This window comes from Cavia porcellus, unplaced genomic scaffold (genome assembly GCF_034190915.1).
Source record: "Cavia porcellus strain 051 isolate PalLab524CR breed Dunkin Hartley unplaced genomic scaffold, mCavPor4.1 scaffold_32, whole genome shotgun sequence".
NCBI classification, from domain to species: domain Eukaryota; kingdom Metazoa; phylum Chordata; class Mammalia; order Rodentia; family Caviidae; genus Cavia; species Cavia porcellus.
Window position 1 is genome coordinate 25,270,061 of NW_026947515.1, and position 25,533 is coordinate 25,295,593.

Sequence of the window (25,533 nt, forward strand, 5' to 3'; positions counted from 1 at the left end):
CAGCAATGCTGCATTCACTTCCGGAGCCTGTATGCATCCCATCTACCCAGACCCCACCAGTTCTGGGAAAGAGGAAGAGGACAGAGAGCAGGGGATCTGTGTGCAAGTGAGCAGTGAGTGGAGGACCCGCTTCTCTCCTTCCCAGAAAGGCTCAGCTTCTGGGGAATGAATTGAAAAGGGCCTCTGCTGCAGGGCCATTCATCACACTGGTGCCTCTGGCCAACGTGCCAATCCCGCCGCTGCGGGCTCCCTGCCATGAAGCATGTGTCAGTCCTAATTAACTGAGCACAGGTCCCACCGCAGAACGGCTGGCACAGCGTGACTGGGGGCCAGTGAGGGTGAGCCGAGGCCTGGGCATGAAGTGACCAGTGAGAACGGGAGGCGAAGGGTGAGGAAAGGGGTTAGGAAGTATCACCAGAGCCTGGGAAATAACAAAGGATTCCTTTCATTCATTCCTTCACTCCTTTATTGACTCCTACTTTGAGCAAAAAACGAGGCCAGTGATTGAGATGCCAACAAGACCAAGACATGTCCTCTAACAACCCAGAGTCTGGGTGTGTGCAGTGTTGGGCATCACGGGGTTGCACTGCGATCATGAACACGTGAGGACGCACAGAGGTATCACTTCTGCTGGGCGAGCATCATGGAAGCCACAGAGAAAAGGATGCCACTCCAATTTGGCCTGTTGTTTGGGGTGCTAGGAAGCAGGTTAGTTTCCCAGGGGTGCCCTGAGTACACACTGCAGACCAAGTGGCTGAAAATAATAGAAATTTCTTGTCTCCCAGCTCTGGAGGGCAGTAAGCCATAATCAAGGTGTCCGCAGGGTCAGGCAATCTGCCAGGGAGGATCTCCTTGGCTCTTCTGGTCTCTGATGCTGTACCATCCTTGGCAATGGTGACCGTCCCAGGCCATGGCTGTATCATGCCAGTCTCTGTGTCCACGTGACCATCTCCTCCCTGTATTTTTCTATCTCTGTCAATCATACTGAATTCATCCCCACCCCAGTGACCTTTTTTTAACTTGATCACATCTGCAAAGACTCTTCTTCCAAATAAAGCCACAGCCACAGGTTCCTGGATTTGGTTCAATATGTCTTTTTGAAGGACACAGTTCAGCCCCCAGCAGTCCATGGTGCATATCAGAAGCACCAGCATCCACCGAGAAGGGCAGCGGTGTCTCTGGAGCAAAGGAACTCCCTGCCATCATATCTCCTCAGGAGCACCAGCTGCAAACCCAGACTCAGAAAAGGACAGTGGCCAGGCATGGTGGTGCATGCCTGTAATCCCAGAACTCTGGAGGCTGAAGCAGGAGGATTGTGGTGAGTTCGAGGTTGGCTTGGGCTACAAAGTGGGTTCAAGACTAGCCCGAACTTCACAGAGAAACCCTGTCTCAAAAAGACAGGCAGGCAGGCAGGCAGGCAGGCAGGCAGGCAGGCAGGAAGGAAGGAAGGAAGGAAGGAAGGAAGGAAGGAAGGAAGGAAGGAAAGACAGTGTCTGTTGGGATCTCATGGGAAAATAAATGGGAAAAAAAAGATCAAGAGCCATCAAGTGAGGCAAGATGATGTGTCAGAATATCTGGGCTCAAATCCTCTTCTAAACTCCCCTGCCTCAGTTTCTCTGTTTGCCAACCAGAGGCCATGGGCTAGATGAGTCCCATAAATGCCTCTCCCTGGGGAAGCTTAGAGGTTGTGGGAGCCAAGAGCACCCTGGAGCCTGGGGCTCCCAGATATCCAGCTCAGCCACTGCGTCCTCCCTCACCCCATGCACAGGAGGGGCCAGGACCACAGGGAGAACCCTGAACCCCATTTCTGTGTGAGTCACCACAGCCTGTGGCAATTCTCTTGATTACGCATTCCAGAAGTCTCTCATTCATTCTCTCCCGTACAGGCTGCTGTGCCAGGCTCCTCCTAAGAGGGCTGAGGTCCCTCGATTAAATCTGGGGACATGGCATTGACTGAGGGGAGGAACAGGAGCTGCTGAGTGGAGAGGGGCCAGCTGGTCACCCTGGCTATGTGCGCATCAGAGTCAGTGGCAGGGGCCAGACACCATCGGCCTCCTCTGCAGCCTCGGGTCTGGCCACCTTTAATGCAAAGCACATGGGCTCTGCATTTTCAGAGCAACAAAGCCAGCCAAGGGACAAGCCTGAGCATCAGCCAGCTCCCGGGCCAGGATAATAAATGCAGCCTCCTGCAACAGGGGTCCTGCCACTGTCCTCTATTGCCCCACTTCCGGGTCCCTTCTGCAGATGACGTCTGCTTCCCCGAGCAGGCAGACCAGGCTGCTGCCTGGAAAAGCCACCTGCCAGGACACAGATCATTCAGGAGAAGCCCTCCTCTCACCCTCTGAGCTCTGCTGGGGCTAAGCCCACTTTTCCTTTCTGGGGCTCCTATTCCCAGAGTTACATGCTCTGATTTGGCCTCTGGGGATGCTGGGTTTTGAAAGAACAAGAAAACTAACTCAGTCTGCAGCCAAAGCTGCACCAAACCTCTTTGCATTATGCTGGGATAGCTCACCTCTGCAAGCCTCAATGGGACCTTCGGTGGCTCCCACCACAGCACTGATTTATGCAGCATAGAGAATATGCCTGCCGCAGAGTAGGTTCCACAGGATTCTCGCCTACCAAGCCCTAGGCCAGGCCTGAGGAGCCTGGCTCTTTTTTCTGCCCTGTGGCTTTGAATCCTAACAAAACCCAACCAAGGAGGTATGGTAGGACCCCCTCCAGATGCCAACCAGGAGACTGGCTCAGAAAACTTAGGTGGTAGCTGGATATGCTGGCCATACCTATCATCCCTGCACTCTCAGAGGCGGAGGCAGGAGGATCACAAGTTCCAGCTCAGCCTGGGTGACTTAGCAATTTAGGGAGACCCTGTGTCAAAATGAAATAAAATAAAAAAGACTAGATATGCAGCTCATTATAATGACCCTGGGTTTAGTCCCTAGTATAAGGAAAGGAAAGGAGAGGAGAAGAAGAAGAAAACTTGGGTACTAGCTCAGAGTACGACAGTCATTACTATTGTCCTGACTCAAACACTGTCTGGCCCCTACGAAGTCCTCATTCTAAGTGGACTGTGCTCCAATAGCTGTGATCAGGGTTCCGCAGGAACTGGTAGGTTTCAGCCTGAGCCCTGTGACTTCTCAGGGCAGGAAGCGGCAAGGAGAGTTTAGTAGGGCAAGGCTGGTCCTACCCACATTCTTGTTTTCAGTTGAGCTAAGACTCCCAGCCCATAGCCTTGACCATTTCAGAGGGCGCAATTCAGTGGGACGTAATACATTTACAGCGCCACGCAGCCATCTCTACCTCTACGTATGCTCAAACATTTCCACCACCCCCAGAAGGAAGCTACTATTGAGCAGCCCCTCCCATTTGCCCTTCTCCAACCTCTGGCAGCCACCAGTCTTGAGTCCTGCCTCCATGATGTCTGACCATAAGTATTTCATAGGCTCACACGGTCTGCGGCTCAGTTTCACTTGACGGCAGGAAAGGGGAGAGGCTGTCGCAGGAGCCCCTGCGTGATCTGCCCACCTTGGGGAGCATGTCTAGGCCTGGCTGTCTCCCCCAGGTAGACCTCCTTCCATGTGGCTCTGCATGCGGTATGCTGAGCACCCGCTGCCTGGCCTCTGTGTGATGGCCAACAAGAGGTTCCCAAGGAAGTTTCTAGAACCAGGGGTTTCGTTCCTACTGGGCCTCCACATCTCCCCATGAAGTTCAGAGGGAGAAATGGTTTCCTTGTTAAGACAAAGGGACATTACTGATCAAAGGACAGGAGGCCCAAGACTTCTTTTGCAATAAGAAGAAAGAAAGAGGCTGTGGCCCCTGGACTTGATTCAACATGGGGCTTGGGGCTCCCAGGCCTGGGGGCTTTTGGCAATCACAAGTATCAAAAAGAGACCAGCAAAGTGGTCAGCTGGGGCACTTTGGGGTCAGCACTGTGAAGGTGCACAAAGCCTGCTGCCCCTCAGCTAGGCACAGCCCCCCAGGTCAGTGACCCCCCCCCCAGGACACTAGCCCAGCAAGTGGGCCCTGATAATGGCCAGAGAGGGGCTGCATGCGGCCTCGGCAGGCATGTGCAGGCCTGTGTGTGTAATCCAGCTTGTAAATTGCACAGGGACCGTAGCTGAAAAAAAGGCCATAGAGCCGCGTGGTGTTATTATTTATGATAAAGCGCGGAGGTGCCTGCCAGGGACTGGAATGGGCTGAGCGCTGCGTGCGGGATGGACGGCAAATTGAACTCCAATTTTCTGCTCTGCAGTCTTTGTTACACGCCACAAAGCGCCGGTACAGCGGGGTCACCAGCCTGATGGATGTATGTTCTTCTTCAGCAGCGGGTTCCATCTTTCAGCCTCTCCATGGAGACAGCGTCTTGAGCTTTGTTTTTCTTCCTCCTGGGCCCAGCACGTCTCCTACTCTGGGATCCAAACCCAGCCTAACCCAAGGAGAGATCAGATCCTCACATGCAGGCTGCCACTGTGCCCTGTGCCTCTCTGCTCTGAGCTTCAGATGGGAGAAGTAAAGGGGCAATGATCATGATGCCCTCCGAGGTATCTGGGAGGAGCCTGAGGAGATCCAGGCTGTCAGCAAACACCCCTTTCCTGTCCCTTCTCCCTGGGCTGGGCTACCTGAGCCGACACCAGAAAAGGGCCAGAAGAAGAGGCTACTGGAGTGGGGAGTACAGCCACCCTCTGAGGATGGCGAGGCCAAGCCTAAAGATGCCCGCAGCTTGGCTCAGCTCTCTTCTGTCCAAATGGTAGAAACTAATGATGGGGTTAAAGTGATTATCTCCCCTAGCATCAGTCTTCCCCCCACTTCTGTACCCTATCAGATGGTGGGCCTCCTCCCATAGTGAGCAAGAGGAAAAATAGGTTAGCAAGCATGCTAACCAGATTCTGGGACTGCTGGGACATTTCTTGTGTCACAGCCTTCTGTGTCCTGTATCTGGCAGTAGCATTGTCAGCTGGGGGGGGGGGGTGTGAATTCTTGAAACCCTGTCAGTCTGTGAACTATCAAAAGCACCCCTAGGCCACTGAGTCCCGTTGCTAGGCTCCCCCAGGCCTATGGGAGGCCATTATCTCTCTTATCGCTAGATTGAAGGCAGCAGGCTTAGGAGATATGCCACAGAGTGGACCCATGTGACCAAGCTCACTTGAAGGCACTTTTGAGGGTAGAGGGATGGAATCAGAGGGTAGTGACAATTCCCCACAGAGGCTGCACATCCAGTCAGGCAGCTGCCCCCAAAACTAGCCTTCATCGATTTCTGGAACTCTCAGGTCCCAGCTGTGAACCTGCTCCAAGCACACTGCCCTGCCAAGTGTGGTCCGTGCAGCACCGTAAGGATTCTTGGAAGGACTTTCAGGAGTTACTGAAGATGTTATTATCACTGTTTTTACAGCCCACATGAATCTAAATGCACTAAAATAGTTACAGCACTGTTAGGCAAAAACATTCTAATCAATGGTATAACAATCTCTGAACCTTTTGACTGCAGTGGACAAAGGGGCTCCCTTCTCCCATTTGTTGCAAAGTAAACTCACTGGAAATAAAAACTCTCTTCCTTCCACACAAGGCTGGGCTACGTGGTACCAAATGGGAGGCCCAGGCTATGAGTCCTTAGCTATGAGGTAGGTTTGCAAAGATGAAGAACAACGCTGACCCCCTTTTTCTGGGTCCTCTGCAAGGGCCCCCACCAGGCCTGTGAGGTAGGCATGGCTATCATCTCATTTTTCAGAAGAGGCTGAGGTGCAGCAGAGTTAGAGAAGTGCCCAGGCAGTAGCACACGCACTGGATTTGAGCCTGAGTTGTCCCATCAGAGTCCAATAGGGACATCACCCATGCAGCTCCTGGGTCTTGCAACAGCAGACCTGAATGGGATCCTAGAGGCCCAGACCTCAGAAGACAAGGACCCGCCAAGTTCTGCAGCAAGCTGCTGGTGTGCTCTTTCCTTCATGGATCTGGGCCATTCTATGTGAAGTCCAGGACCCTGCCCTGGGGTCCATCTTCTGGTAAGGGACACATTAGCACAGGAACTGCACACATGCAGCTGTGATGTGCATCGTGTATGTGTAAGGCAGGCTCTGAAGATCAAGGGCCACGGGGAGGACACCAGGAGAAGTGGTAGAGAGGACACAGCACCTGAGCTTTAAGAGATGCCAGGCAGGGACTACAGTAGATCCAACATTTGTTTTCCCAACAGAATAAAAGAAGAAAAAGGCTCCCAGGAGAAGAGAATATCATGAGCAAAGGCCCTGGGACATGGTGTCATGGTGCGTCTTGGAGAGAGACTCTTGGAGAGGGACTCGGGCTTTTCCTGGACTCTCTTTCTCCAGCATACTATATTCCTGGAACCAGGGACATAAATTTCTGTGAGCCATCGTATGAATTACTAGCTCTGCTGTGATAAATACTGCAAGCTGGGTGGCTTAAAACTTTCTGTCACTGTTCTGGGGGCCAGGAGTCTGGGGTCAAGGAGACAGCACGGCCATACTCCATCTGAAAACTGGAGGAGAGGGTCCTTCCTGCCTCTTCCCAGCTCCTGCTGACCACCAGAAGTCCCTGGTGCTCCTGGACTCGTGGACACCTGACTGTGGTCTCCACCTCTGTCTTCACGTGACCTTCCTCTCCCTGCATGTCCCTGTCCTGTGTTTCCTCTCCTCTTGGAAAGGTCCCTACCCTCATCCAAGGCCCACACCCCACTGCAGGATGACCTCATTGTCAGTAGTTACCTCTGCAGGGGTCCTGTTTCCTAACATGGTCGAATTCTAAGGTTCCAGGAAGGACATGAGTTGGGGTGAGGGGGTCACAATCAAACCAGCACCGGTACCACCTCATCCTGTTTTGGAGATACCCCCTGCCTTTACGAACTTTATTAGCAACTTTGTAAGCATCACCATGTCACCAGGTCCTGTTATTCATTCATCACACTCTTTTCTGAGTACCTCCTTTGCCCAGGGTCCTAGTGCTGGGGTGTAGACAGGAAGGAGCCCCAGCCGTGTCCCTCTGGCACCCCCATGAGTCTGCTCTGTAACTTCTTGATGGAATGTACAAGGGACCAAGCCTGAGGAAGGCTGGGTGGTGGGGCCAGGCATACACTTCTCTTCCCTCCACAGCCTGGGCCCTGCCACTCGGGATTCCCCAGAGCTATATGGAGTCTCCCTTGCACCAGCTGCCCTAGTAGCCAGGCCCCCCTAATCAGATTAGATGTGTATTCAAACAAATTGATGATCTGTTCCATTAGATGCTTTTTGAATACGCTTTCCTGAGTGAGAAATTCATTCAGCAGCAGCTGCAGAGGCCGAGGCATAATTGATTGTTGCACCTTCCTGGGTCCCAGAGTCGGAAGGCGCTGGCTCCTGAAGGTCACCAGTGAGGATTAGATTAAGGAGGGTGCAAGCCTTCTTGCCTGGCTAATGATGTACTTGGTATGCAGGCGGCCCTGGGCTGAGCTGGGCCAGGCATCTGCCAGGAGGCAGGGAGCCTGGGGAGGGCATGAATTAGCATCTTATTTGTGGGAGTGCAGTGAGGAGAAAGGAAGAGGGCCTAGAGTGTGCAGGGCCCTGGCTGCATATAGGCAGGAGCAGGCAGGCATCCCAGGCATGGGAGTGAGAAGGAAGGAGACAATGGGGAGCCCTGGGTCCCCTGTAGACCACACATTTGTGTATCAGGCCGCATGCCCCCTGAACATTCTGCAGGAGGGCAGGAGCCAGCAGGGCCCTGGAAGCTTCCTCAGACCTACAGCCCCAATGCCCACGAAGCACCCAGGCTTAGTCCCATCCTCCTCTGAGATTTAGGTGCAGAGGGATCTATAGGAGCCACATCATTGTCTGACAAACCTCCAGAGACCCAAGTTGTCCCTACCCTAATCCTGAGCCTTGGCTGATGGCCTTTCAAGCCCTATGTCTAGGACCCAGTTCCTGAGCCAGCTCAGAGCAGCCCTTAGGGAGCTGAACTTAACACTGAGTGGGGGACATTCCAGACACTCCAAGTTCCTGAAAGGGATGGTTCTGAGCAGTAGGAAGTAGTTGCCAGATCAGAACAGCCCCTGCCCCGCTACTCCCTGCTGGGTCATCCCCAGAGAGTTATATGCCATGGCACAGCGCACCTTGAGGTAGGCCCAGCTTCACACACGTGGGGTGTTGTTCAGCCTTCCCAGAAGCCTCTGGGGGAGGGTTTCCCTCTGTCTCACTGATCAGACAGTTGCAGATTGGGCTCAGCAGGTGAATTTACTCTATGTCAAGCTTTAGTTAGCACAGAACGCAGACTCGATCCAGTTTCTTCTTACCCTTGGATCTGAAAGCCAGATCCCAGGAAAGGGAGGTTCTCAGGGATGTAAGTGGGGGGATTCCAGATCAACTTCTTGTTCTAAGAAGCCCCAAGCTCAGTGCCACCTGAGCTTCTTCATCCTTAGGCCCCTCTGTCTGTACCTTATCCGCCCATCCCCCTGTACCTCCATGCCAGAGGCCAGCACCTCCTGGAATTTCCTGCCCCACTGTCTTTCCAACCCACTTATCTCCACCCAGGCTACCTGGTCACTTGCACCTCAGATCTGGTGCTGGGCCGTGACATTGCAAGCTAGAGTAGAAATATGATATGATTTCCACTGTGGCTTCAAAATCATTGCCAGGGAGAGGCCACCCATCACCCTATACATCCCTTCCCTCACCATCCATGAGGCTGTGGATGGGGATATAAAAGATCAGACAGCTGTGGAAGAACTCCTGTGTCCACTCCTGAAAGACCTGGAGTTCTGAATCCATGGGTCCTGTGTTGCATCTGTGGCTGGGCCTAGGTACAGAACTGTTGTGCGCTGGTTTTCTCCTGTATAAAGTGGAAACCTAACGGTCCATGTCTTGAGAAGGTCTGTGACCCTTAACCGAGATGATGGGCAGAAAGTGCCACATAGACAGAAACTTTCATTAGTACAGCAAGGTAAAGGCAGCAGGAGAAGAAGTTTGAGGGAGAGTGAGGCTTGTGAGAGGAGCTGCCGCAGCACCCACTCCTTTAGTCTGTGGTCAGCCAGGTGTGGGCTGTGCAGGCTCCCAAGCCAGGTACCCCTTACCCTTAGCAGGCCGTTAAGGGCAATCCAGGCCAGAGATGATGGTGCCAGGACCATGAGAAAAGTTTGCAGATCTAGGGATCCCAACCTCCCGGCCGTTCTCAAGCATTCCAGGATGCTCAGTTGGTTAGCTGAGCTGTTATTCGAAGCCGGGAAGGGAGCTACTCAAAGAAGGGTTGAGAGGTTTCAGAGCTGGGGAAGGAATCTGAGCATGGTGCCCTTGACGCTTGCTCTGGAGGGTAGATGGATGTTCTTCCACCAGTGAGGTGGCTGGCAGAAGCCTCCTCCCCAGCATCCTCCCCCCAATGGCCTGCATTCCCAGCAGAAATGGCTCCGTGGGAGGTGCAGTTCCCAGGGCTAGCTCGGCAATCCAATCTTCTACAGGGTGAGATGGCAGCACTCTGGTCACTCTGGAGAAAGATGACATTATTTTGCAGGGGGCTGGAGGAAGGGAAAAAGTCTGAGTGGAGATTAGCTTCTGTATGGGGCCATTTAACCCGGAGCCCAGAGTCTCAGGATGACAATGGCAGCATTTAGTGGGCAGATCAAGGGGAAAGTGGCAATCACTGGGGCTCCTGACCTATTGTGGGAAAGGAGAGGAAGCCCCGGGGTGAGGCCTCCTTCAAGCGGCTCAGGCTGTGGTGCTACTCAGGGATAAGTGACAACCCTGGATCATACAGAGGATGTGTCCTGTCCCCTGGCCCCTGCAGAGCCACCCCATGACTGCCTATCCTGCACACCAGGAACTTGTATACACATGAATAGATGTCTGATTGTCAACAAGTAATTCATGCCTGCAGACCGTGATATCAAAGTGACGCAAAGGTATCGAGGAAAGTTTCCTCTCTGACCCAAGCACCTGGGTTCTCCCAAGAATTCTCCCAAGAATATCTGTCCCTAGAACAAGACTGTACATGTACCTGCAAGTGGATTACATACTGGGAGAAAAAAGGCTTCTACCCAAGTGGCAGCTGATTCTGCACCCTGCATTTGTCACTAAGAGTAGTCCTCAAAGATGTTTCTGCGGCCATCTGCTGTAGCGAACTCTACTGTGGGAGGTACATTTGATTCCTTAACCAGTGCCCTCTTGAAAGACATTCAAGGTAGTCTTTAAACTCCTGCTGTCACATCCACGAGCTCAAAAGTGCTGCCATTCCCTACGTGCACCTATGAGGGGGACTGCCTTGCGGAGCTGGTCAGGCGGTGGGTGCACTTTGGGCTTTGATGGAATCACCAAATTGCCCTCTGTGGATGACATACCAAGCTGCCATCCCAGAGGCTGTGTGCCAGCGTGCCTGTCTCTGCAGGCGGCCAGCCTTCGTATCACACTTCTACCTCTTGGCTGAAGTAAGAAGCAAAAACAAATGTTATCTTCCTGAGCTTCCCTTATCCTGAGCCTGAGTATCTCTGCATGTGTTCCACAGGCATCTGTGATTCTCTTCTCTGAACCGTTCACATCCTTTGCCCATTTTTCTATTGGTTCTTTCATCTTTTCCTTATTGATTTGTGGGAACATTTTTACATCATGAAAATCAGCTCTTTGCCCATGATAAGAGTTGCAGATATCCTGCCCCCAGTTTGTCACATGTCCCTTCTTTTTGTTTATGAGTTTTCTTCTACCCATACAGAATTTTCTCATCGTTGAAGATATCACTCTGTCTCTCACCCGTCTGTAGCTCATGTAATACTTAGAAAGTACTTGGCAAGTATTCTACCCTGCCAGGATCATATATTTTTAAGTTTCTCTGATTTTTTTCCCAGTTTTTTTAGAATTTCATTTTCATGTTTAAAACACTGATCCCTCTAGCATTTATTTTGAGGTAAAGTGTGAGGAAGAGATTCAACTTATTTTTTTTTCCCAAATGGCTCCTGGCTGTTCCAAAACCATTCGTTGAATAATTGATCTTTTCCCCACTGACATGAAATTCCATTTTCTTAATGTATTAAAAGTCCCCCCTATGTATTCAAGTCTATTTCTAACCTAATAGACAGTTCTGTAGTTAGTCTATTCATAAAGACCACATTGTTTTAATTATTGCAGCTTTATAATGCATTTCCTAGCCTCCCACCATGACTATTCATTTACAAAATTTTCTTGATTATCTTTCTGTGCTTTTATTATGTAAACTTTTTAATCAGTTTGTCTAGTTAAAAAAAAAACTATGTGTTTTCAAAATAAGGAGAAGTTTAAGAGAATGCTATCTTTCTATATTGAAGCACTCCATCCACAGTTCCCCCCTTCCCACTGACAGGGTGAGGGTAGCCATATTGGTCAGCCCTGATGCAGAGTTCCAGGAGAAAATGTGAACTTTGGCCATGGTTCTGAGGCTTCAGCCTATGGTCAGCTGGCTCCAAGGCAGAAACAGCATCCTGGAAGGGCCTGAAAGGAGAAAGCTACTCACTTCAGAATGACCAGGAAGGAGACCAAGAAGGGAGAGTGCCAGAGAGTGAGAAAGGAAGGGGCTGGGGACAATAATGTACCTTCTAGGTGGTGCCCCTGGTGAGCTACTTCTGCTAACCAGGCCCTGGCCTGACAGCACACATAACTATGAAGACACCAATGGATTCATACACTGATGAGCTTGGTGTCCCCGTGATTTCTTCACCTTCCAGTACCCCCACCTGTAAAATCCTGAGCCTCTTGGAAACATTTTTGTTCTAAACTGTGACAGTGGCTGACGGAGCTGGTGTGTACAGTTGCACATATATGTACTACACCATCCTAGTACAGAGACTGAACTGAGGTGGCAGTCCCAGCTGACAGGATATGATCTCTTCAGAGCAATCTGTCCATATGCATTTATGAACAATAGTCATAGTAGCCACCCCTTCTTTAGCATGTGCCAGACTCTGCTCTAAGCCCTTTATTAATTTGTGCAATCTTCTAGCAAAGATATCCCCATCTTACAGCTAAGGAAGCGAGTGCAGAGGTCAAAGAACTTTTCCAAGATCCGTGATTTGTACCATCCTGCATGTGTGCAACACTGGCATTCACCAACAGACACAGATGTGCAGAGGTGCACGCAGCAACAGTCACAGATACACACATGGATACAGACAACAGACCACACACACACACACTGTTATCCCCACTGTCCTCCTGTGGCCCTCCCACATCACACAGCTCTATCCTCCTATGTAATCCCTGTATCCAGTGGGCAGAGGGCATTACAGGAGGGGATGATCTCTCCTCTGGGGATTAGGGAGAGGAACCTCACTCTCTTTTGTGCTGCCTGGGGGATGAGGGGAGGGGAGAGAAGTAGGGAACACAGCAAGGAGTCTGGTACCAACTAGGTCTCCCTCCCCTCTTTTTCCATGGAGTCATTATCTCCAGCGCTGCAGGAATCAGCCCATCCAGACACAAGTCATTCTTCCAGACTGCCCCACCTCCAGGCATGTGTATGAACCAGCCAGCAAATGCAGACCTGGGAGCAAACTGCCGTGAGCAGGCTCACAGTGCCAAGGATGTCTGGGCACAGAACGTGTGTGTGTGTGTGTGTGTGTGTGTGTGTGTGTGTGCACCCGTGTGTATCTGACAGTTGGACTCTGAGTCAGCCTTATACGGAAGGAAGGGATTTAATCACTCAGGGGCTGGGAATGTTATTGTTTTAAAACAAACGAGGGATGACAACCGCGAACAGAGGGTTTTTAAGAACTCGATTCAAAGGGCTCCTGAAAGCTGCTGGAGAATATGAATGCGCCTTTGAAGTGAGAATGTGCCCATTTGTTACACTGAGAGCAGAGCCGGCTGCCTTGAGGGGGGTGAGGAAGTCACTTTCCTTGGTAAACGGTTCCCGCGGCCTCCAAAGCCGGGCACCAGGACCTAGAGACACAGAAGCAGCAGGTGGTGGTCACTCCTCTGGCCCACACTCTAAACAGGGTCATTCCCAACTGTTCTTTAAGACAATCTGTTCACGAGACAGTTGTTAAGAGCAGTGGAGGGATCCACATGAGCAAGCAGTGATAAGTGTGCAACTCGGCAGACATCTGTCCCACGGGGACGCCGAGGGCAGCAGGACAGGGAGCCTTGGCCTGCTCGCCCTCACTGAACCACCTCAGGCTTGGGCTCGGTAATAGGTATGGCGGTTCAAGGAAGAGCCCTCAAAAAGTTCCAGCTAGGCAGTCACATGACTGAGCCTTAGAACCAAGGTTTGGGGTGTCATGACCCAGGGTTAGTGGCCCGGGCCCTCAAACCACATTGGGACTTTTTTTATAAATCCGTGCTTCAACCAAATGAGACCTGGAAACAGACTGAACTTGATCACAGATGCTCTCTGCTTCTTAGAGCCAAGGATGACAGGAAAACAGGGTGCAGGGCTCCTGGGCTTAGCCAAGAGACAAGAGAGCCCCACTTCTTCACCCTGATGCCCGTCCACCTCTTTCTCTAGTTCCCTTTCTTAGTCCAAAAGAAGACTGTCAGGTGGGCTCCCAGGCGATGGTAACCGATGGAGCACAGCTGGGGTCTTGGCCAGCAGGGAAGCTGATAGAGGGTGAAGGATCCCTTCCAGCCGTGGACCCCCACAGGGTAGTCTCAGAGACAAACTGACTATTTGCAGAACATCATGCCAGGGCAGGCCCAGGAGCAGCATTTTAGCCCTTAAGCTCATTGAGTCCATCCTGAAGCTACTTCCCCTCCATGTCCACTGGTGGAGAGACTGAGACTCAGTAGAGCAAATCTTCACCACCACACATGCACGCACCTGGGAAGGCGTGGATAAACAGATGGAGCCGTGGATGCTGGACCCCCCCGCCAGTGGCCTGGAGGTCAGGGTCCCTACGGCCTCTGTGAATGGAGATCTGCAGAGGGCATTTGCACGTGATCTGGGAAGCCGGGACCAGACCTCCAGTCTGCCACTTAGCCACACATGGCAGGTCCTCAGTACACAGTGGGTGATCACTGGAAGAGCTGTTGGGTGGTGCCTTCTGTACCACACTTCCGCAAGCCATGAGACACGAGGTGCAGGGCACCAGACTCTGCCTCTGGCTTCTGGCCTTGTCTTTATTCTCCCACCCCTCCCTAACCCAGCTCATCTGAAAAAGGAGCCAGTCAAGTGCTCAGGGCTCTCCTCCTCCGTCTAGCTGTGTGACTGTGGGTAGGGCTTCCCTGTGCCCTCTCTAAAATATGGGTTATCATCCCTTGAGTCAGGGTTGCCCTGGGGTAAAATGAGCATATGTTAGAGCTTCTGATCAGTCAGGACTCAGCCAATGCCATAGTCTTTGTTGACATCATCATCAGATGCTGGTTCCTGTCCCCAGCCGGGCCCACCTGGGGAAGGCAGTGTCTCAGTATAGAGCTCAGAGCTCTTTTCCTCCTTCCTCCCCTCCTCACCATTCCTTTATCCCCATCATCTACTTTCACTTCTGTCCTCTCTCCTCCCAGTCAGAGGGGCGGAAGGCTCCTCTTCCACCCGAAGCTGTTAATGAGAGTGGCCCCTCAAAGTCCATGACCCCAGTATGTTGTCTGTGTTGAGGGGCCATGGGACTCATGACGTGCCAGCTCGGTGGGTTCAGAGGACTCTACAGAAGTGCAGCAGCCACTCAGAGCCATGCCCACAGCCCAAACAGCAGCACTTCTTGTCCCCAGACAGCTGTCCTGATATGGATGGGGAGACCAAGGCAGGCTGGCTAGAGTCCTAGTTGGCAGGAGCAAGCAGCCTGATGGTGGAAAAACCCACTGAGCAGATTCTGCCCTCCTCATCCTCCTCATCCTCCTCATCCTCCTCATCCTGCCTCTGAGCATTGATTTCCCTAGGCTTGGGGAGCAGGACAGGGACCTGCTGTCACATGCAGCTGTGTGAACCACTACTTTGTTCTCTGGGTGATGTTTATGGGGCGGCAGCAGAGGCAGTGAACTGGGGTATGTGCGGCAGAGGAGGCAGGGGTCTGGGTGGTAGGTGAGTAGGACTCTCCTGAAGACAAGTCTTCGAATTGTAGTGACCTGACTTTAAGTCCTTCCCCACCTTGGGAGGTTACCTGGCTGCACCCTGCCCCATCCGTCCTAGCCAATGCGTATCGCTGAGTAGGTGCTAACCAGTGGCGTCCTATCCTTGTTTCCTGTAGATGACGTGTCCCCATATTTCAAGACGGAGCCTGTGCGGACACAGGTGCACCTGGAAGGAAACCGCCTGGTGCTCACGTGCATGGCTGAGGGTAGCTGGCCACTGGAGTTCAAGTGGCTCCACAACAACCGCGAGCTGACCAAGTTCTCCCTGGAGTACAGGCAAGTTGCGTCACTTCCCCGTCCTGATGGGGAAATGGGGCTGTGGGTGTGGCCACAGGCTCCCCAGCCTGTGATCCTGCACAGCAGTGATAACACAGCCCACTCTGCTCACCCCAGCAGAGGATGGCTGTCTGGTGGGCCTGGGGACTCCCCATACAATAGTAGACGAAGGGGCTATCAGCTGCTACAGCTGTGGCCAGAGTGCCTTCCTCATTTACTCCTGAGAAGAACCCTGCTATCTCAGGGGGCTCTGTGAGAGAGACCTGTATACCATGGGAAGAGTGGGCCACACAGCAGCCTGGGGTTAACAGGGAGGACCCATCTTCTATTCGGGGGACCATTCAGGTGGGACATGGAGATTGTCCCCCCCACAACCCCAGGGTATATTTGTACCCAGGCTCCCGCCTCCCGGGCTTGACTGGTCCTTCCCTCCCCAGGGCATGGCCAAGTCGGGAGAAAGATGGGGAGTGGAAGCAGGGTCTTAGCAGGTTTGCTGCTAGTAATGTGAGCCAAGCATGCTACTCCCCAGCCCTGCCTGGCCACCAGCCTCCTCCTGGCCCTGCGCTCCCTCCCCCCAACTCTTATCCTCCCATCTCTGCCTTTTTTTATTGGCTCTCAACCCCGTGGCTGGTGATTAATCCCCAGGCCTGATGTGCATAATCGGTTTTGTTGGGGAAACAAGATTGTCTTGCCCTGGGGATGTTGATACAAATCTGCCACCAGGGACAGGAATGCAGATGAGAGGAAGGGTTTAATTGCTTGAAGATCTGTCCTTCCCAGACAACCATCCTTTCCTTTAGGAAGCAGGGAGGCCAGATTTTGGGGTGACCTGAGCCTCCAGGTTCCTTCTGGCCTAACTCTAGGCTCAGTCATCTGGTGTAGGGTGGTCTCATGGGCTAAGCAGGAGCAGGCCAGGCTGGGGCAGGATTTAGCAACTTCCCTTCCTGCATGAAGATAACCTGAACCCAGAAACAGGGTCCTCCATATTGGCTTCTCTGCACCTGAGTCTCCTGTGAGTAAACCAAAGAGGTGGCTCCTAGAGCAGCCCCTGAGAAAGTCTTCAGCTAAGGGTCTGGAGCTGCTCCTGACCACTGCCTGGCATCCTGAAGAGCCTCTGCATCCCTTTTGGCTGGGGGACATGCTTTAATGGGATACCAAGAGCTGGATGATGGCCTAACATGAGGAGAAGTGAGGCCAGAGCCTCCCAGCCTGCCCTTGACTTCCAGGAGGAAGCTGGAGCAGGGTCCAGGAGGAGAATCAGTTCACATCAGCTCAGAGCTGATCATTTGGTGGCCTGCACTGCCTGGGCACAAGGGTGGGCACCACACAGAAGCAGAGTCCAGCTCACCTCACCAGTAGAAGAGGCAGCTTTTGAAAACAGTTATTGTTGCTGGAGTAAGTGGTCAGGATTCAACTGTTGATAATGGTAATGATCATAATAATCATCGTCAGTGAACACCATTTGTAAGATCAGCATCATGTGTGCTCTGTGCTTAGGACATCGAATCCTGCCAACCATCCTGTGAGGAGGCACAGTCAGTTCCCCCATTTTACAGATGAGCAAATGAAACTTGGAGAAGTTCAAGAATTCACCAGGTCAGACTGGTGGGCCAACTCCAGAGCTAGCTGTCCCTTCCATCCGCCGCCCTGCCTTTCACGGAGGAAGGATTGCTGCAATCGCTTCCTTAATGTGTATCCTGAGCAATCTTTCTGCTAACTGTGCTCTGCAAATTCTAGAAAACAAAGCAGTGGGGAGAATGCAAATATTTCCTTTTATAGCTGCATTGGGTGGAAATCATTCAGGGGAAATGAATGAGCCTCCACTTGGGAAGCTCATCCTTTGCCTCCTCGCCACGGGAGCCTGTGCTGCAATGGCGGGAGGCAATCATCCGCCTGAACGCGAGCTGGTCAGCACGTGCCTCTAATCAAAAACTTGCTGTGCCCACGAGGTGGAGGCTGAACCCCTCAGTGTGGCCTCGGGACTCTTTGTTCTTGCTCCTGATGACAACTTCTTACCTCCCACCACTCCCATACAGGGTAGCACATGCCCAATAAGCAAGCTGTGGTGGCTTCCCATGGACCCCTTTCAGAACTTTCTGTCCCACAGAGCTCAGCCCAAATGCCTTCTTCAGGAAACCTGTCCTATTACAGGAAACCTGTCCTATCTGAATCCTTCCCTTCCCTTCCCTTCCCTTCCCTTCCCTTCCCTTCCCTTCCCTTCCCTTCCCTTCTCCTCTCTCTGTCTCTGTCTCTCTGTCTCTGTCCCTCTCTGTCTCTCTGTCTCTCTCTCTCCATTTTTCCCTCTCTGTGCTTTGTGATTGTCCCTAAGATGTTCCATTACATCTTGCCTTCTAATCCCTGTAAATAAACCAGAGGGCTGAAGTCAGAGCCTCCTCAACCTTGGTGGTTCCAGAGACCTCAAGCCTGGGATTCTAAAACTTAACACTGCCAAGCCCTCTTCCTTCCAGGCTATGCAGCTGTTCTCACCTCTAGGTTCAGACTCTGTTCTCCTGTGGTGAATGACCCTGAGTTCAGGAGTCAAAGACTATGGCTACTGATTTCAGACTAGAAAGAATTTCCCTGGAAGTTTCACTTAGAAAGACCCATGGAAGGATCCTGATTGGCTCAGCTCAGATCATCTCAGACCAATCACAGTGGGCAGCAGCTGGTCAGCACCATGTGTCCACCCCAGGACACAGGCATTGCCTGCACCACAGCCACGTGATGGAGTAGGAAAGAGAAGGTTCTTGGCAGGAGAAAGGGGAAGGGGGCAGGCAGATAAAACCTCTACTGCACCACTCCCATCCTCAAGGAAGGCCTCGCCCATAGCAGGCTCTTCCTCCCTCCCTCCTTCCCTCTCTCTGTCTTTCTTTCTTACTTTCCATTCTGAAAATTGTCAAATTTTAGAAACGTAGTAGATCTACACAGATGCACACACTACTTTTGCTCATCGGTTTAAGAACTTGTTGTAGACACCATGTCTCCTCATTTCTGATTGCTGTGTTCTCAGGACAGGGCCTTCTCCCCCAGAACCAACGTGGTTTTTACATGCATTGATCCAGTACTGCTACCTAACAGGCAGTCCATATTCAAACCTCTCCGTTTGTTCCACTGGCCACTCATCTGACCCAATCAATGTCCTTTATGGACATTTGGTTGTTATCTGATAGAGGATCCAGTCAAGGACCACACACTACATTTAGATGTCGTGGATCTTTACAGTCCTTTACAAGCCTTTTCCTAGTGTGAACTTGTCTGTCTGTACCCTGTTGATGAGACACACACTAAGTGTTTTTTAATATGATATCAATGTGTGCACTTCCTCCTTCATGTCAGAAGGCAGCTGGCATCAGTTTGCCCCAGTGAAAATGTTAAGTTTGGTCACCTGGCTGAGGTGACGCCCACTAAATGTCTTCATCAGCAGCACCTTAGGCTTGATCTTGCTCCTCCTCCTCCTCCTCCTCCTCCTCCTCCTCCTCCTCCTTCTTCTCCCCTCCTCCTCCTCACTCTCCCCCTCCTTCTTTCCCCTCCCTCTCTATGCTTTCCCTTCCCTCCTTCCCTATCTCCCTCCTTCCCTCTCTCCCTCCCTTCCTTTGCTTGTTGAACTCAAGCCCGAGAATTTGCATTGACCTACGTCCTCAGCCCTTTTTATTATGATTGGTTCCTTTGTATTTTGAGGAAGGGTCCCACCACGTCACTCGGACTAGGCTGGAACTTGGCACCCTTCCGCTTTAGCCTCTCAGTGTACAGTGCTGGGATCATGGCTCCATGCCCCAGCAGATCTCCTTGCCTTTGTGATTGACGAGTGAGGATGTGTGGGGTGAGTTTGGTCCTCCCCAGGAATTTCCCATCCAGCGGCTTAGAATCCGTGGGTGAATCTTAGATGAATCAGTTCTTTCATGTTGTTTATCATGTGGAGATTTTCTATCACTTCTCTTATTTATATTATTTATCAAGGTTTTATAAAAAGTGTTATCTTCTCACTCCCTTTGAAATAATTTAGTATCAGTGTGAACTCGTGGCTTATTTTTACTTGAATACATAGATATACATGTCAGTGTATTCAAATATGTGTATTTTATTTAATGTGTTTTAATTAATCCATGTCATTTCATTTCACTGCTCTTAATAACTCAAATTCAGTCATCAGAGCCTCTTAAAGCTGGATCACAGGTCTTTTTGATGTAAGCTCATTAGATTTTGAGCACTTTCTTGCTTTTGGCTGAACAAAATATTCTGAGCTCACCTTTTAAATAAGTGCACATGGAAATTGCATTGTGTAGGAGGCTGGCCAGCTTGACACCTCGTGGCTCTCTGGCTACTGCTTGATGCTGAGGACTCCCCGGACTTCTATAAACCTCAGGCTTTGAGTAGGATAAGAATGTCCAATTTTCAGGCAGAGAAATGGCTAAATTTACTCAGCAAGTTGAGAGAAAATAAGATTAGAAGTGCTGCCATAAATTAAACTGTTTCCCATCCTGAGTCCAAAGGAGGAAGTTCTTACACGTACCCAATCTCTGAGAGTCTTTATTCCTGGGGAGATTTATAATCACATGGATCTTGTCTGTGGACATGCTCATGGGGGGTGGGGGGCAGCCCCGTGTATCTAAGGACAGTCAGGCTTTACTCAATGTTGGGGAAATTCATCGCCGGGCAGTTTCGTCATTGTGGGAACATCACAGAGTGCACTTACGCAAGCCTAGGTAGTGTAGGTGAATCAAGTGACCTGACCCTTTAATGCCATCAGGAACCATGCTGAACACAAGCTGTATGAGGTTGCTGCCAGCGTTAACAGGGTAACTTTTTTATTGGTAGAAGAAATAATTCTAAAATTGTAATAAAAGTGTAGTATAGTAAATGCACCATTCACATAGTCACTTAGTACCAACTGTCACGTGGTGTGTATAATTGTATGTGCTATAATTTTATATAACTGGTAGTGCAGATGGTGTGATTACACCAGCAATACCACAGACATGTGAGTAAGACATTGAGCTATGATGTTATCTTGGCCATGGTGTTACTATGTGATAAGAAATTTTTTAGCTCCATTTTATTCTTACGGAACCACTGTCATCTATGTGGATGGAAATGTTGCCGGGGGCACATGATCATAGTGTGACCATGGCAAGTATGTGAGTCCACATCCCTTGACGGCGGCAGAGACTTTGGAGTTAGGCTGCCTGAATTCCTTCCCTCCCTGACTAGCTCCTAACCAGGGCAGGGGTAACCACCTGGACTCTGTGCCCTTCTTGGGACGGGGCACAATGCTGCGGGTGTGCGAGCATTTCACGAACTGAATGGCTCCTAGAGGGATAGTGCGGCTGTCTGTCTTGATCAAGTCATGGGATAATTGCTGACTCATGGTGCATATGAATCTGTCTATTCCGTATGATCAGTCACCTGGAGCTCTGTGTGCCTGGTTCAACCTCATTGCTACGGTCCCCAGGCCTTTGTAAAGAACTCCTCTTCGGACCCAGATGTGGTGGTGCACATCTGTGACCCCAGCATTCCAGAAGACTGAAACAGCAGGATCTCAAGTTCTAGCCCATCCTGGGCAACTTAGTGGTTTGGGGGGACCCTGTATCAAAATAAAAATAAAAAGCAAATGAACAAAAAAGGATGGAGCATACAGCTCAGTGTTAGCACCCTGCATTCAACTGCCAGTGCCACAAAAACTCCACTTTAGCAAGTGCTATGAGACCTCCTTGTTAGTGGTGAATCTTTATCCATTTTAAACCCACCATTAAATTCCCCATTTGCAAAACAAAATGGCTATGCAGTTGGAGGTGTAGCCTTGGGGACAGAGTGAAGCCTGGCTGTAAAGAAATGAGATCCCTTCTCTCACATGAATGGGACACTGTCCAGAAAAACCTCCCCACGGGTCTTGGCCGCATTGCACCTCCTCACCTGGAACAAACGCCCCCAAGATGCTGGCCAGGTGTGTGCAGACCTGGATGGGCAGGCGCTACACTTCATCAGTCGGTGCCCCATGCTCTCTCCTCTAAGCTCTCCCTCCTCTCCAAGAGCCACGCACGGGGCTGAGTCAGGCCAGCCTCGGGTCATACACACTGCACCTGCAAGGGCTGTGGGCAATGTCACCGCACTTGTCCTAGCAGCCATGTCCTGCCAAAGTCATCAGTCACATTACATTGCCCCACCTGGGGGAGGCTTCCTCGGATAGTTATCCTTACACTTAAACAGAAAACACAGTGAGACGAGTGAGGTGCGTGCATGCACGCGCACGCACACACGCACACACGCGCGCGCACACGCACACGCACACTTGAAAGAGAACTGATGCTTCCTGTGAGGCACTTGGTGCCAGGAACTTTACATACATCATCTCACAGCAGCTTAGGGAGACTGTTACTACTCTCATTTGCAAAGTGAGGAACCTGACACTCGGGAAGCCCCGAGCACGCCTGGGGTGATCCAGAGAGCAGGCGGCACACCCAACAGATGTGCCAGTGTGATGTCTTTTCTGCATCACGGTTGGGCTTCTCTGTCCCCACCCTGTCACTGGATGTCCCCCTCTGCCCTGGGGTCCCTTCTGCGGAGTCACTGAGGCTGCCTGATGGGCAGAAGGGAAGCTGGGTGAACCAGCCCCACTGCCTGGCTGGCACTGCTGAAGGCAGAACTCGCAGGCACAGCCACAGGTAAAGAAAGCCCATGCGTTCAACAACCCAGAGGGGACCCAAAGGCAGGAGACACACACAGGCTTCTGGAAGCCTTTGAAGGAAAGGATGAAGAAAACTCTGCAGGCCGACAGCTGTGTCTTTTGCTTCTGTGGCCCTCCCTGGCCTCCCTTTAGAAGTGAATGCCAGCTGCAGAGGCAAAGACCCGAGACTGGCAAGTCTGCAGAAAGTACTAGAGCCCATGGCAGGTGGCAGGAATCAGCCGCATTCTTACTGGCAGCAGTTCTGGGCCACTGGTGCAATTATTATCTTTGCTGTATAATTAGGGATCATGGTTCAGAGAGGTTCGGCAGCTTGCCCGAGGTCACACAGCAATGTGAGGAGAGCTAGGCATCACCGGGGTCTTTTGGACTCCAGGCCTGCATTCCTCACCTGCTCTGTGCTGCTTTGGGGTGCTTGTCCTTTCTCAGGGCACTTACCGGATGAGGCTTTTAGGGACCAACCCAGCTAGTCTCTTAAACCAGTGCAGAAGAAATATTCGCAGCTGGCACACAGCACTTTCCCCTACCTGGCCCTATTGTAAGTGCCCGCATTTCTTCACTTTCATTTGCAAACACCCAGAACACAGGAATTAGTGACTTTCCTTGTGCCAGGCTCCCAGTGGCTGCTTTCACCTAGGGTGCCCTTCTTGGTCCCTCACATCATAGCGCCCACAGTGGGGCTTCTGACAAGAGAGAAAGGTGGGGGCCCAACTCTGTGTCTGGGCCAAGGTCTGAAGCCATAGAGCAGAGAGGAGCAGGTTGAGGCGTCTGCCAGCCTGACGCAAGGCTGGGCACAGGGACAGGCAGTATCCAGGGCAACGCAGGAGGCAGGTGGACATGAGTGACTCCCGTGAGCACCTGCACTGAGGGGTGACCTCAGAGGACATGGCCCAGTGAGCCTTGGAGTTCCAGGAGAACTGGAAGTAGGAAGCAGGGGCTGAGGAAGTGGGGCAGCCCTGGGCTCAAGAGTGGGGAGCCCACGGGCATGGAGAGAGACGTGAGAGGCCATCTGTCCTGATGGAAGGCACCGGAAGTGCCCTCTCCTTGCCACACAGGTCAGTGGCTGCCATATGACTGGATAAGGTGCACCAGGACAGCGGATGGCGCAGGGTTAAATGATGGTGCTGGTACTGATGGATGCCTCTCTTGACGAGGTCTGTCAGGGGACACGCAGGCCAAAAGGTCCTACTGAGGCTGCCCAGGGAATCAGCCAGAGCTGGAAGAGGCAGGGGGAGGCGTGCCAAGGAGGCTGGCACACACTGGGGCTGGAGGAGCTGGAAGAATAGCAGCGTGGCCAAGGAGGTGGGCAGAGCAACACAAGGGGCTCTAGACCTGGACTAGGTCCGGGGTCCAGGTTTTCCTCCAGAAGCTCAGCCCTTCCCGGGCAGAAGACTTGCCTGGGTGCAAGTGCAGCATTTCCTCTGGAAGTGGGCAGGGAGCAGGGAGCGGTCGGGAGCTGGGCTGGCCCGGCCCACAGGTGTGGTGGATGGACCGTCCTGGTGACAGCGGAGGTGAGGCAGTGATGGCCTCAGCAGGCTTGGTGATCACTGCCTGGAGCGAGAGAGGGTGAGAAGGAGCAGCGGTGACGCTGTGATGGAGGGGACCCTGGGAGGAACCTTCTGGGTGCAGTGAGCTTCGTGTGGAGATGTCAGCAGGTGACAGAGGAGGAGACTAAACTGAAAATTATAGTTTAGGAGCCATGGCGGTTGGCACACGGGAAGAGCAGGAGCCGAGAGTGGAGACGAATCAGAGCGAAAGTCTGGAAGGTTTCCAGTGGGTGACAGATGAAACCGTGAGAGCCAGCCCTGCAGAGCACAGGCAAGAGGCCGAGAGGGAGGAAGAGAGTAGAAGACTGGCACCCGTGGAAGGGAGGAGGCTCACGAGGACTGAGTGATCAGTGGCAGCCACTGCTGCTGGCCACAGAGTCTGCTGGATTTAGGGACTTGGACGATGAGAGACCTTAGAGGGTGGCATGAGTTGAGGAGCCAGTGAGCAAGCACAGGTAGCAGCCATGGGTTCAAGGAGGAGGAGTTGACACTCAGTGCAGACCCCAGACGGCAAAAGGAGACACGGGCAGGAAGGGTGCTCCCGGCTGCATCTTGCAGGTGCTACTGGTCTTCTGGGGACTGGAGTGGAGGGAGCCAGAGACCCTGACCTGCCTCCTTTCCATCGCTTAGCCCTCAGATTCCTTTCCTGAAGGGCTGGGTCAGTAGTGCTCTACCAAATCTGCCTTGACTCGATCCTCTCATCTTCCAGTCCTTAAACACCTTCCCACCCTCGTGTATTTTCCACAGTCCAGTTAAATCACTTGCTTAGAGCCACTCCCACAGGGAGTGATTTAACCCCTGCATCACGTGCCTGGCCTATGAGATGGAAATACTAAAACCAACATCTGTTCCCCAGGCGCATTGTGATTGTCTTGCAAGATCAAGGGCGTAGAATGGTGTCTGGTCACCAGTGACTCTCCAAATGGAAAGGGCACTCAGCACCACCAAAAATATGACACTGCCCCACCACCACCACCTGGCTCCTCCCATGGGAGAGGCTTCTGCACCTCCCTCCCAGACACAATCCCTCCCCCTGTCCCCGGAAACCCGAGCTCCTCCTCCTCCACAGAGCCTCCCTTCATCTGCCCGCTGCCAGGCTCTGTGGAGATTGAGTCCACTTCAGCTGAGAGTTTGGACATCTTGTCTGAAAACTGAAGGCTGACAGAGAGAAGGCTGAAGTTCAGGAATTAGTTATGATGGACATAAATTGAATTTTAATAGAGATGTTGGTGGCACAGAGCCAGTGTACTCAGGCAGAGGGAAGGTAGTAATTAAAAGTTAACGAGTTTAGAAATGTCAGAATCCGCTGGGAGGGATGGGGGAGAGAAGCCCCTACATGAGCGCACTGTCCTTCCCTTGACCCAAGGCTGGCTCCTCTGCTCCTGGAGACCCAGGAAGGCAGAAAGACAGCACAGAGTCCCCTCTGCACCTCTGTGGGCTGCCTTCTACAGCAAGGGTGACAGCACAGCTTGAAGAACACTCAGTCTGCAGTCCTGTGCTACCCACAAGGATAGCAACCGCCAGCACAGGGTTTTCCAGGGACTACGGAGCATGAGGAGGAAATTTCTTGGCCACAGAGGACTAGCTGTGCATTGTGAGGTATTGAGTGGCTTCTCATACCTCTGTCCCCTGATGCCAGTAGCCACTCCCTGCTGATGTGATAACTTAAAATGTCTCTGGGTGCTGCCTAATATGCCCTAGAGAACATCACCCTCTGTTAAGAACCAGTGTCCTATTGTCAGGCACTGGTGTCGCTTTCCATTTCCCAGCAGGAGCCAGAGCTGCCTTTCCATGCATAAGTGTCACACTGGGGTCAGCATCCTAGCTTGGCACGGGTACCACTGGCCTGGCACAAGAAGGACAGAACTGGCTGCCCACCCTTGGGTTCCTCTCAGAGGCCTCTCTGGCCCCTGTCTCTTTTCATAACAACCCAAATGAATGGTACTTCCTGTTATGCAAAGCAGCCTTTATTGAGATCATCTTGATCCTTGACATGGCACCAGCAGGGTAGATGTAACACCTTGTCACACACACCTGTGAA

At 52.0% G+C, this 25,533-nt stretch overlaps 1 protein-coding gene across 4 annotated transcripts in view; it reads left to right on the forward strand.

Moving 5' to 3' along the window:
• The window catches only part of Sdk2 (sidekick cell adhesion molecule 2), a 257,497-nt gene that overhangs the window by 98,588 nt on the left and 133,376 nt on the right, over positions 1-25,533 (forward strand). For all 4 annotated transcript variants that reach the window (XM_063242371.1, XM_013147067.3, XM_013147066.3 and 1 more), the window contains exon 2: positions 15,107-15,266. In XM_063242371.1, coding sequence (XP_063098441.1) covers positions 15,107-15,266 — 160 coding nt within the window. The remainder of the gene's footprint in view (positions 1-15,106; positions 15,267-25,533) is intronic.